Source organism: Oxyura jamaicensis, chromosome 8 (genome assembly GCF_011077185.1).
Source record: "Oxyura jamaicensis isolate SHBP4307 breed ruddy duck chromosome 8, BPBGC_Ojam_1.0, whole genome shotgun sequence".
Lineage (NCBI taxonomy): Eukaryota > Metazoa > Chordata > Aves > Anseriformes > Anatidae > Oxyura > Oxyura jamaicensis.
In genome coordinates this window covers 11,353,506-11,366,996 of record NC_048900.1, presented here as the reverse complement: position 1 = coordinate 11,366,996, position 13,491 = coordinate 11,353,506, and the positions used below count along the sequence as shown (strand labels likewise).

The 13,491-nt window shown below is 42.9% G+C and overlaps 1 protein-coding gene across 4 annotated transcripts in view; it reads right to left on the bottom strand.

The window, feature by feature from the left end:
- ABL2 (ABL proto-oncogene 2, non-receptor tyrosine kinase) overlaps positions 1-13,491 on the bottom strand; it is a 46,722-nt gene that overhangs the window by 15,574 nt on the left and 17,657 nt on the right. For 3 of the 4 annotated variants that reach the window (XM_035333967.1, XM_035333968.1, XM_035333970.1), the window contains exon 2: positions 173-343. In XM_035333967.1, the coding sequence (XP_035189858.1) occupies positions 173-343 (171 nt within the window). Of the gene's footprint in view, positions 1-172; positions 344-3,965; positions 4,111-13,491 lie in introns of those variants that run through there. The other variant, XM_035333969.1, reaches the window with a different exon arrangement.

Here is a 13,491-nt window from a genome sequence, read left to right as displayed (position 1 = left end):
TGTCGCTCCAACACAAGTGAGAGAGGGAGCATGCTTGTAACCCATCAGTTCCGAGTAACCTTCCCTAGCTGCACTCGTTCTGTTAAATGGAACGACAGAAGAGGAATTCTGTTTCCTATTTTCTCTTGCTAAGTTTACAGCCTAGTGGCTGCCATGTGATTCTGAGCCCTACCTTTGGTGATACTGAGCGTGTTGTCACCGCTTGCTACAAAATCATAAAGTGCAACAAAGAGGTTGGGATCGCTCTCAGTGGCGCCGAGCAGGTTCTCCTTGGAGCTCCACCTGATGGCTTCGTTCAGTGCCTGGGGTTCAACATCACAACCGTAGGGGCGGTGCAGGGCCTCTGAAGAAAGAACAGAAGAGGAAATTACTTTGTGTGCAACTATAAGTAAATCAAAACCCAGTGTGCAGCAGGGCAAAGCTCCTACTGCACAATAAGCCTTTTATGGAAAGGGAACACAACGCGTGCACGTCTTAGATCAGAGTTTTCAGTCTCCACTTTGCTGGCTCTTGAGGTTAGTGCTAAAAGGAGACTAGAGAAGATGATTAGAGAAGATGATTAACTTCATAGATAGTAAACAAGCTGTGTACAGAATGTTTATACTAAATATTTATTACTTTTACGTACATACACATCTATTTGAAAGCTTTTAGGTAGTTACCAACAGAACAATGGAGGAGAAATTAAATGTGTTTTTTCGATGTGAAAGAATCCTTTTCAAGACTGAAATGTGTTTTTCATCTTTACTGTTTCTGTGGCTTGGATTTGAAAGCAACATTAGAAATAGAGGTAAGACAGCCTGAGTTATGACACATAATATACAATAGTAACTGATTCAGTATGAGTAGAAATGACAATGATTTGCGATACATTTCAAGACTATGCAAATAAAAAGGTGCAAAGCAGACAGGGCAGAAAGTAGTGAGGATGATTTAGCAGCAGTGTTCCTGAATGCCAAGGCAATTCTGTTTTTCTGTTTCAAATTAAAATGGATGCATGCTTGTCAGTAGAAGGGAGTGGGAAGAAGAATTAGTCTTGAGCATGTTTTATAGACAAAAGTAAAAAAAAGTTCCTGTGATGATGAAAACTAATCCAAATGTACAAGGTTTTGTAAAGAACTAAAGTAAAAAGCAAAAGTATCTGAACACTTCCTGGTCATGCTGTGGTTAAAAAAATGAGTGTCAAGACCATCATTGGCTTTCTAATTCATAGTGGGGTTTTCCAGGAACATGTAGCTCATTAAATTTCAATGTTAGGACACAAGGAAGAGCAAAGATGTAGTTTCATACATGTGGGGTGCTCAAGGGGACAAAAACATGAAAGGGTAACGAAGTAATAAGTACCTCCTCTGAAGGCACAACTGACATACATTCCTGCCCCAAAGCCTCTTGTTGAACTTGGGTTTGAAACAATATTATAAACAGGCTTGGCCCATTTCTGCAGGTCTGGGAAGTCAGGCGCAGGATGTTTTTAAGCAGACCACTACGGGAGAACGCGTGCATGCAACTACACCCCCTACACACAGACACATTCTCATGAGATCTACATTTGTGAGCAAGAACTAGTCCGTAAGGCACCGTAAGAGAACAAAGAGCCCAAATGCAATGCAGGAGAGGAAAACTGGGAAGTCGGTGAGACACAAAACAGGAAGAGGCCTATGCCAAGCAATAGGCAGACACAGGCCAAATCTGTGCATGTGACAGAGCTCAAGCCAGGAAAACTAGTCCCAGAGTCCATGTTCAATTTTTTTAAACTATATTATATGTACGTGAAAAAGGAAATGGCTGAGGTTTGTTCTGGCTTGTTCTTAAACACATAGCTAAGTGGCTTTTGACTGCATTTCTGGTAATCACTCGGGGTTATACTGCTGGCATAACCCCCTCATTGTGCAATTACTGAACTCTTGCCTCCCAACCTTGCCAAAGTAGCACCTATCAAGGTTCTCCTACCAAGAACAGAAGTGACCAGAGACTAAGCTACCAAAATATTGCTTCTTTAATTTCAGTCTCTGCAGATGTGGTATTTGGATACGCTTCTTGTTGCTAGCTATCAGCTGCAACTAGTTTTACAACATACTAACCTATCATACAAAGAGTCTAGGACAACCAGTGCTCTCATGGAGAAGAGAGGAAATGCCAGTGCCTGCCCTGCTACCTACACACAGCATGGCTGCCAGCATACTGCTGCATTTTTTTTAGAGCTGGGTGTGTGCATATGCAGTTATTGAGCATCAGGAACAGATGAAATGGTAAGAGAAAAGAACAGTGGTTCCTAAATCCTGCTCTCCTTACAGAGTACAAACATATGTTAATTAAATAAGATATTCTTTATATGCTTACAATGACTTGTGTTAGAAAGAGAGAGGGGTTCAGTGCCTTAAGCTGTCACTCGGCAAGTCTGCTGTCCAGTATAGCTGAGTTACGTCTCTGCTAGCCATAAGCAGCAAACACCAAAGCAGGCAGTGTTTCCAAAAAAATATCCTGACCTTTCAGCACCAGAATACCTGAATAGTGTTTGAATAACTTCCTACTTTCAATTATACATCTGCTGAAAAGGCAAAGGCCTTAAACAAAAATATACGCATTTGCTTTATTGTGTACCCAATGTATAGTTTTTCTTTTTTGAGCCACAGCAGCTCAGGAACTGAGCATCCAGCCCCCCTCTAAGCAGAAGCACAGAGCTACGTATTTAGCTGTGTACTCAGCGGCAGGCCCCACATCAGCTCTGCTCCTGAGCTGCTGCAGCAAATCCCCCGGCCAGCACAGCACCAGGCACTTCAGCCAAGGCAAAACCAGCAGAAATGGCACCTGCTGCTCAGTGCCAAGCAGCTCTGCCCACGTGAAACCATTTGTGGTGCTGTGCTGGACTGCCAGCCAGGATTCAAAGCAGATGTGGGACTTCCACCACTTCCTTGGGAATGCCAGGGAGGTTGGTATGTGTTCTCAACACCCACATCATGTACAGAAAAAGCCTGCAGAAGTTAGTGTTTGATGAGGGGGAGCTTCAGTCACTTCGCTACAGTGCTTACCTAGAAATCACATTACCTAAAAATCAACCGCTTTTAAGAGCTTATGTCTCACTAACTTCCCAAACTCCCATTTTTAGAGTGATTCGGCTGCCCAAGTAGCAGTAAGATAAACCAGTATCAACTAAAGGGGTATTTCCCGGGATACAGAAGGACCTATTGCAGGTTACTACTAAGAAATAACCTATGCTGCTCCATACAGCGTGGGATCTATACCATCCAATATGCAAGGATAAGAAAGGTGAGTTAAATATGATAATCGCATAGACCTCAATGAGGAAACTAAGCTAAGCAAAGCATATCACAAATGATGCCGTTCAAACCAAATAGTCTGTAAGCTCTATTCACACCGAGTGAGGAAATGAGCTGGAAGTTCTGTTCTGTACTAGCTCCTTTGGAAGCCTAACCATAAATCATACGTGACCACTTTCATTTCCTAGACAATTGGAAACTTACATCATCATTTAGTGCAAAATAAGAAATGCATGATCAAGCAAGGATGTTATGCTTCACCCACCTCCTTCCTTTTCTTTATTCCCACAATACAAATTACTTCTCTCCAGACACGAATGCTTTTCCTATTCAGCCAACACGTAAGAGGCGTTTTTGTCTCCCACCCTCTGCCACTGAGGCTACTGTTACCCATCTCTTCAGCTCAAGAGCAGGGTGAGTCTAGTAAATGCTAAATCTTCAACTTCAGAACCACATCAGGTGCTGGTAGTCTCTTTTTTTTTCCTGAAATACCGACTCTGTAACTGCTCATAAAAGCAGAGCATTTCAAATAATCCTCAAACCTGGATAAAAGCAGGCAACCCCAGTCCTGCCTACGCCCAGTCTTGTACTCCAAGACACAGACTTGAAAGGCCCCACGTCCTCCTTTAAGCACACAGAGTACTGCAGGAAAGGGCTGGCACAGCGTAACATCCCTACGCATCCTACCTGTGAAACTCGACACACCGGGCTCAGAGGTTTCATCGCCAAGGCAGCAGAGCAGCTTGCCCTCTTTGCCATAGCTGCTGGACTGGAACAGGACGGTCCCCACGATCATGCTGTGCCTCACAGCAGGCAGAAGGCTGACAGAAGTCCCGGACTGCCACTGCCTGCACAAACGCCACCACGTGCAGGCGATCGGTGCAGGCGATCGCTGCTCGCAACGCTGGTGGCCAATGAAAAAGCAAGCGCTGCCGAGTGGGTGAGGAAAAACTAGGGAAATGGAGCTGCGGGTTACTGGGTTACCAGCTGGAAGTAAGGGTGGAGCCTCCCACGAAACTCTGAACAAACAAAGGATGTGGGGACCGGGCTGCGAGTTGAAACAATTTTGAGATGAGCTACAGACAGAATATTGTGCCGCTAAGAGTTAGGCAACAAAGTGTTTGGAATAAAATAAATCGTTTCCTTGGAGAAGTTCCTTTGCACAAATTACAAAACAGATCATCTATTACGGGGACCGCCCAGATTGATTCATTTTTCCACTCCACATAATGCCACTATTTACATGAATCAACAGGAAACGACATGAATGAAAATTTAAGTCTAGGAGCTGTATGAGCAATGAAAGAGTAAACTGTTACACATTTTAGGATTTCAGAAAGAAACCGAAAGCAAGAGCTGTACAGTATGCCCAGCCTGAGCTGCACGTTTAATGATTTAATAGGGTTCAGGTCAGCTCTGTGAAAGGACTCCATCAAATTACCTTTCAAAAACCTAAGATCTGTTTGATGAGTCCCTTAAAAGACCTGGTTTTCTAGCTAAGTTTGTACGGTTTGCAGCAGGCCAGGTTCCTCCTAACATATGGAGGGGGAAGGGTTAAAGAATAAGCACTCACCATGGCAGTCTCACACCTGGGAGGCTGGTGGGCTGCAGAGGGGTATAAAAGGGAGCAGGGAAGGGGAAGCAAGTGGTTTGGCCACTGGGAGGGGGAGAGATGCTCCTGCAGCCCACCACCATTTCTAAAGCTGCAAACTCCACTGCTACATGAGAAAGGCAGCTGCAGCACGTGAGGAGGACAGAACTTTGACTAAAGGTAAGAAATGAACAACTGGGTTTGTTAGAAATGTTTGTGTTGTGCAAGGCTGTGGATGTGAAAAGCCATTCAAAAAAAAAACAGATATGCTGTGGTGACAAGGAGTTACTTCTCCCTGTGTGGCCTGTGCCAAGAGATTTGTGCCTCCACTGTCACCTAATACAGGTAGAAAAACATAGCCAAAGGAAATACCTTAGGACCAAAGGAAATACCTTAGGACAGGAACATACCGTTGTCTTCCAGAAGCGCAGACAACTGAGTGACCTTTCCTCTTTCTCCTCCAAAACGAGGCTCGGTGAACCTTGCAGCATGCTACTGAATACTCGAAGATTGAGATGCCTTTACTTAGGAGTCCCTAGGCTATCTTTTTCCCATTTTTCTCTTGTGGTTTGTTTTTCACTCTCTTTTGTATGCTCTGGACACCTTTAGTCACACTGGTATTTCAAGCAGTCTTGGTGTATCTGTTGTTACACAAAGAATAAGCAGAATTTGTAGGGAAAGGCAGCAGAGCCTGAGAAAAATGGGGATGAGCCTTGCAGCAAGCAAGGTTTTCAGGTGGGTCTGCAACAGCATCAGCAAATGTCAATTAGTATTAGCTGTAACAATTAAGCAAGTTAACAACCAATTTGCTCGTTAGTTAAAATACATCAGATGAGTAATTGATATCTCTAGAACAAAGAAGGATTAGGGGAAAGCTGAGTTGGATTAAAAATGTAGCTTGCAAACCAATCCATTGAATGTGTTACTTTCGGCCCCCCTCACCGAGTGTTGGTGCCCTGTGTCTGGCAGGTCTGTTAGCGAGCTGCCGATAGCGATCAGCTGGTGCCAGCACTGGCATGGGAAGGACATGGGTGCCCTGCACAGTGCCTTGATGTTTGTAAGGTCCTGTCGTGTGCACCCAGGCAGAGTAAATTCAGGCTTCTTCCTAACCTCTGGGCAAGCGCTATTTCTTTTACAATTGATTTCCTAGATAGTTATTCTACGCTGTAGGCCGTTACCTTGACATCTGCATCCACCACGACAAGCTTCCTGTTCCTATTCCCTTGGCTGTCAGTGGACGAGCCAGGCTCTTCGTTCTGGTATGCTCAGTTTCCTCGGTGGAAGCAGCAACCTTTCAGGCAGAGCAGCTCTTCAGACTATTCCCTGTGGTGCCTTTCAAAGCTGTTTCCTGAGAGTGGTTGCCCTTCCTGTACCACCTAAATCATCCCTTTTGAAGTATTTATCTATTTTTTTTTCCAGCAATGGGGGAAAAGTTAAGTACAAGGAAATCTTGCTGACTACACTACTTTGAAGTGTATAGTTCAAGTAGCTTCTAAAAAAAAAACAACCTTGCTCCATTTTGAATTTATGAACCCACTGTCAATGTCTCTTAATCAAACAAAAGAACGTGCAAAGAGCAATACAGCCCTGAAAAGGATCTGGGGCTGCTGGCAGCAGCCCAGAGTGACTGGTTTTTCAATAGAAGGGAGACAAAGAAAGGGTTATAGGGTAAATGCTGATTATTACACACAGTGTCAATTTGATATATTGTTTTACACCAAAAACAATACTGCATGGGGGTGTGTGTGTATATATATACTTCATACAAAGGGACACTTTAATATAAGGCCACCAAGACCCCTGTACATACCACATCTCTTACTCTATTTCCACTTGGGGATTTCAAACTAAGTATCAGTACAAATACCCACACTTACTTTATACAAAGGCTCATTCTATGTGCTAGCTTCAAAGACTACCCAAGAACAGGCACTGGTAAACTGGGAGTGTAGGAAATAGGCTGTCGCATAACAACTGGTGACTCTGGTGTAACTGGCATTCCCCACTGAATCTTCCAAATGTACATCACTTTACACACTAGACTTGAAGAACTTCAACCAGCTTGTTAGTGGGAGGCTTTCTGCCTTAACGAGGAAACAAAATTGATAACACAGCAGCAAGTGGGTTTCCTATTTTGCTGACATGATTGGAACAGGATCAAGTTTTTCAGAAACAAGGCTACCGTAGCCAAGTCTCAGTGCTTCCTACTAACCAAAAATACTCTGTGCTAAGGAGCAAATCAGGGCTGAGCAGGCAAAGTTGCTGCTGTCTAATAACGTGGTAGCACAGAAACAGACCTCTGAACTCTCCTTGCCCTATTACCAGACTTGAGGCCTCACCTCAACAGACCACCTAGTCTTTGTGCTGACATACATGTGGCCATGACAAACAACAGCTTAGAAGGATTCAGACAGCTCCCATATGGCTTTGGTAAAATACAGGCAGCCTAACTGAATGCTGTTCCTAGGTGTTCCTCTCCTGTAAGCAACCAGACTCTTAATAACGTGGTTTGCTTGAGCTAAGCACAGATCCATAGTTAGTCTTTGGGCCTCCCACAGAGTGGTGCAAGGTTTAAGTACCGTAAACAACCCACTGAATAACGCCAAGAAATACAGCTCCGAGCCAAGAGCTTGGGATGGGCAAGGAGTAGGTTTCTATTTATGGTCCCAGGCTGAGAGAGACTGAATGGGAGGAGACTTCAGAGACAAAATTGCATCATGTTCACATCAGGCTTCAAGCCAAGCTGGTAGTGACTTCTTGCCTTAATTATCAATACAAAACTGAAGAGTGGAATCTATAGAGAACCCCCAAATTCTCCATATAGCTCACCTCTTAAGAACAGATTTATTTTGAACATGTGCTGCAGGAGGTATTCCCCTGCAGTTATTTCACGGTGAAGTGGTGGGTCTTTGGTGAAGATTTGGTTATTTGGTATCACTGAATGGAAGTAACTGGTGGAAGGAGAGATGTTGATCTCAGCTAATTATACCACTATGAAAAATTTAAGACCTTGTCATGTCTAGCTAACCATTAAGAGAAAACAGATGCTGAGTGAAGGAACTGCCTGTCTTCTGTTTTGCTGGTTCCAGGTATCCTCTCCATTTGTTATTAATGCTATCAAACACCCAGAGGTGCCCACCAGCCCGTTTCCCTGCTCAGATGTTAGTGACACACATGGTATGCCATTCTTCTCCGTTAGCACCTAATGTAGAACTTCCCCACTTTCTCTCCACTTCTTGGTAAAGCTTTATTTTGGTACAGAATCCAGAATGAAATAAATCAAGCTTAAGTTCCAAAGCATTAATTGAAAAATTTCATCCATTCCTTGCTAAACGCAAGATGCATGAATCTCTTCATAGATCATCAGCTGTATAGGCTGTACGGGACTGAACCTTCTACTGAAGCACTTGGTAGCATTGCAGTTTTAAGTGATCTCAAAGCAGATCTGTATCAGTCATCTCCAGTACAAATGCTGCTAACTCAATAGATTGACTCTTATTACCTTGATGATTTCTTGTCCTTGTGGAACTCCGGCAGGAAGGCGACTTTGAGATAAACACAGCTAGCAAAATTATGCAGGTTTTTATATGCATTTAGAAATGCTTTAAGGTGAGAACTCGTGATCACAGGGGAGCTGGACCTAGCATCAATTAAAAAAAGGGCACAATGGACCTGGCCACAGGAACTGGGAACCATCAGAGGCAACGCTACTCAAAGCACCAATCTGACTTTTCTTGACCATGCCTCTGGGTGAGGAAGCAAAACCAAACAATGTGACAGATAAAAGCACTCTCCTGCAGTGGGAAGGATTTTAATGCAATTAAAAATGACAGACAAAACAGGATTTTAGAATGAAAAACAGTACATGTAACCTTTTCACAGATCCTGAATACCTTACCAAAATGTTTGTTACCTGAAATCACAAGGATTTGTTTAGCTCCTGTAAAGCTAGTTAGCTTTGCAATTGCTGGTATCTAGAAACAAGCGAAGAGACCACCACCTTTCGGTGCTCTGTATTACGTACCTCTTTCCATTCAGTACAATGAAGTCCCAATCTTTGTTCCTCTGAATCCTGCCTAGACTGGACTACAGCTATTCCCACAATGACAGTTTCAGGGAAAGGGGTGCTATGAAGAGGCACCAGCCAAGATAACTGGGCAACTGCATACATGTAAATCAAAAGTTTACTTGATATCCTTAGTCGCAGAAAGTTCCAGTAAACCTCTCCAGTATAAAGAGTAAGGATTAGGTCATGCAGTCCTTCTCCAGGAAAGGTGGGACAGCCAAACATCATGACAGCTCACATCAAGTCAGTTAGCTTTCTTTTTAAGCACTACTTTGGGAGAGAAGTTGCTTAAAGTGGATGATACTTCACTCCAACGGAATTCCTGAGGAGTCAGTAATACTGGCCAGATCAAAGTCAAGGCATTATCTACTTCTAAGAAAAAGAAATGAATTGCTATTTATTCACACAGTGTTAGGACAAACATTTGAAGAGCTCTTCTGCAAAAAGACTACTTAAAGAATCGTGGTTCAACTGACCCCACAGCAAGCCAGAAATACCTACAGTAACAAAGTGTAGCTGGTGAGAGGTTTATTTTGCAGATGTAAAGCAACAACTGATCAGACCTTTGAGTTAACGTGACATAAATGTCCAAGCTGCTTTCCAAGTGACATAATTACTTCTAATACGAAGTCCTACAGTATTAGGAACTCTCCTTAGACTCAGCACCTGGAACAATGACCGCATTAATCTATTTCTCAGCTGGCTTTTTGAAATTTATTTTTAGCCTTTCTAGCTAGAGGGAAAACTTGGATGGAGAGGGTAGAGTCTAACTCACTGACTTGTAATCACAAGAGTCAAGGAGCGTGCCAATCTAACAGCCAAACTTGAGCTGGTGTCACAACTTGAGGCCCAAGTAGTTATTTTTGCCTTGGACAGGCAGCACTACTTACCTGCTGGAGGATATTCGGAGGGTAGAGCTCCCCAGGTGAGCTGATACAGCTTCAGTTTCCAGTACATGAGTTTAATTTTTTAATGCAATCCCAAAATGCTTGTTAGCACAGATGCGACTTCTCAGTTCCATCCACCCACACTGAATATGCAGCAACTGCCAAAGCTACACAGCCTGAAGTACTTCTGCTTTAAACAAAATTCTCTAGCTAAAAATAAATCACAAAGCTGTCAACCTCAATTGTCAGCAACCAAGATGCTGTTCAAGCAATTGTCCACAGCCATTTTCTTCTCTTAAACAAAAAAGTTTTCCTTCTTAAAATATTTACTTCATTTGACTAAAACACTCTTGTGATCTTGTCTCCTTGAAATACATACGCCTTACAAAATAAACCAGTGTTTCCTTTTATCCAAGAAAAGCCCAGCTTGAGCATGAATACTTGCCCAAATATTGCATGCTGTCTTAACTTCAGCACCAGGGAAGACTTAATAATGGATTCTCGTTAGGAGAGCCACAGTCTGAGTTTCAGCTAAGCCCTGGCTGAGGGAGGTTTAGTTGTCTTGCTCCTTCTCGGTCCTATGGGCTGATTCACTTTTGTATGGGGCAGCGTAAATACGCATGGATGAAGTCAGAAACACATCCATCACACTAAACTTAGTTACTGGCTGCTGTTCCACTTCCTGTTGGCTAAACCCAGACACTTGTAATTGGCTCTGCTGACCAGACAAGGGACTCCATTCACCAGCGCTATTTCCAACAGCTGCTAAATAACCAGGGTAACACAACCCCAGCCTCGGCCATAGAATTCCTAGCTCAGTTCACATGGCTTTTCAGTTTCAGCCTGAGCCACTGCGTTTGCTTTTTCAAATCTCCTAACTGCAGTGTTTAGACCTTGTGTGTCTCAGTATCTTATTAGAACAAGAATATACACAATTAAATATTTTCCGAAGATCCTTTCTGGATTATGGCAGAATTAATACAGTTTTGAAGGAAAAGTCGGTAGTAAGACTGATCACATCCAATACTCGTTACCTAAAAGTAATCAAAGCTACAAAAAGTCACTGCTTGAATTGCTGGTGTATTAATAAAATAGTCAGTTTCCTTACAAAAAGATAAAGGCAAATGAATAAAATATTATGATTAAGCACAACTTAAGTTTGTAAGTGATATTCAGTAGAGATCTGGTATTTTTAGACAATTATAAAAGCTTTAAAATAAAGGTAATATTAGCCAATATATTCAACTTGAAGGAACTTTATGCAGCTAAGATACAAATGTGTATTTTATGTATGTGCACTTCTGTAGAGGTAGCATCTACAGTAAAGCTAGGCACCAACTTGATTACTTTTTCTTAATAAGAAGCCCAGGTACTACTTCTTGATCACTAACATCAAGCTATACCACATTTATAGGAAGTAAGACAGGAAAAGCAAGTTCTGCCTCTCGGATTTACCAGAACACTTCAGGGATGCCCAAACAAGTCAGCTAGCTGCCAAGTGGGATTCTTCAGCCATGTAACAACCACACTGGGTCACATCACCCAGTAGCCTGCCTTTGTGATTGCCAACAGGCTGCTGGAAAAAGGCTAATGATATTACTCCAGAATACTTCCCAAACATTCAACGTGTTGCATTTCAAAGTTAACAACAAGAGGGAAAGGGACTAATGCTGCTTTTGCCCCTCAAAATGCAGAAGCTCTGGGAAAAGGGGTTCTTTTGGATTATTTCGGTGATAAAGTTCAATAGTGCTACTCCTCCAGTTTGAACCAAAACTATTCTTTTTCATTTGTTGCTTCGAGGCTCTTGAATTGAAGTGTGAAATGATAAGCAGTATCCACTTCTAAAACAGACCCAGCAACCAGAAGCAGCAAGAATGATTTAATTCTGTCGCTTGCCTGCCACACTACTACATGACTAACTTCTCCTGTTCAGAGGGTAAAACAACAACTGCGTGTTGACACAGCCCAGGAATAAGACCCACTGCTAGTTATTTCAAGAGCCTTCCTCCCACTTAATACTGGCATCACTGTCAGACTTCCCTCCTGCTGCCAGTATTTGTGGTGGCACGACTGGGATGCTCAGAGGACTGGGCACTATCTTGTCAGTTTTTAACTGACAGCTATTCTGCCCTCCGTTACTGCTTCGGTGCCACCTCTCCAAATGGTTAATTTACTCTATTTACTGTGTGTATTCTGAGGGAGGAAGGAAGAGGGAAAGGGCTGCAAATTCCCAGTGGGAGGTCAACATTGCTGCTTGCTCAGCAGTTCATTTCCTCTCGCTCTGTAAAGTGCTGGTTAGCTCCTAAATTGCATCCGTCTACAACATCAGGTCTGTAACAGGCTTTTCTGTAGAGACAGAGAGAGCACATCATGAACTGGGAAGATGAATCAGTTCTACCCTGCCTCCTGTGGCACTGAGGAGTTTTTACACCAGCAGCAATGGTAGCAGTGGCAAGTAGAATCACAAACAGCCAATTTGTTATGAATTATTACTGATACTGGGCATGCATCAACAAAAGCAAAAACGTGACCTTGTGTGAGTTGTGCAGCAGAGAAATCAAACCCAGCAGCTGTAAGGAGTACCCCCAGCCCACAGGAGGACTGCTATCTGTACTCTATCACATCAAACAGTGGGGAAGTTAATGAAGTCCAACATGATTTAACCTAAGGTAGAAAATAAGATCTGACAACAGAACTTCAGCTGCCTCCAGTTTCACGGCCAGATTTCTGCCAGTTGTGCCATACAGCTTTGAGGGTGATATGTAAAACTGCTCCTTAATTGAGGAGTTCTATGAAATGTAAATTTTGAGCTGGGATTAAGACCAACGTCTGTGTTATCTAGAAGGGAACTTGCATGGGGTGCCTCTGCATCTTCTGGGTTGAGAGGCCAAGAAAAGCTTCCTTTATCTTGTTAAATTAAGATTTTTTCAAATTTGACAGAGTTCCACCTCATTCCTTCCTCCTCCCACTCCACTGAAAAACATTCCCAGTTGTTGCTGGCCTGTATAGGTTGTCAGGACAGCTGACTGCTTGGATTACACAGGGCTGTATTGTATCCCTTCAAGAACCAGCCACCCTAAGTCCTTCCTTTGGGATCAGGGCTCACTACTGGGCTGATAGCAGCACACCAGGTGCTGTCTTGAAATTGGACATTCCAAGGCAACAGGCAGTCCTGCAACTGCTTCTCAAAATCATTCTCCTCTTGAGCCTCTTTAGTACAAACCTACTCCAGATCAGACATCTGAGTAACTTAAAACACCGAACTTAAACTCATCTGGCTTTGCCTCTTAAAATGGAGAGACAGAATTCTGCCTTACACTTTTTGTCCAGGTACTGGAAACAAAAGCAGTTCTGGCTTTTGGTAGCTAGGGAGAAGATACTTTCAGTTACATTTCCACTACTTGCAACAGTTATCTATGGCAATTCTGTATTTATTTTTTTTTTCAAAATTAACCATAGCCCTCCTCAGTGCAGTAGTTAAAGCAGAACATTTTCCATCCCATGTAGATAGCTTCCATTGATAGAGGCTTTTCTATCTCATCTTTATGGAGACCTCTTAGCACTGCTGCAGGCTTGTTGAGATGTCATTGCGTTATAGAAATGTAACCTGCTGCCTTTTAGGGCATTTCTTTGAATTCCATGCTGTTGGGATGTTTTACTTAACTCCCA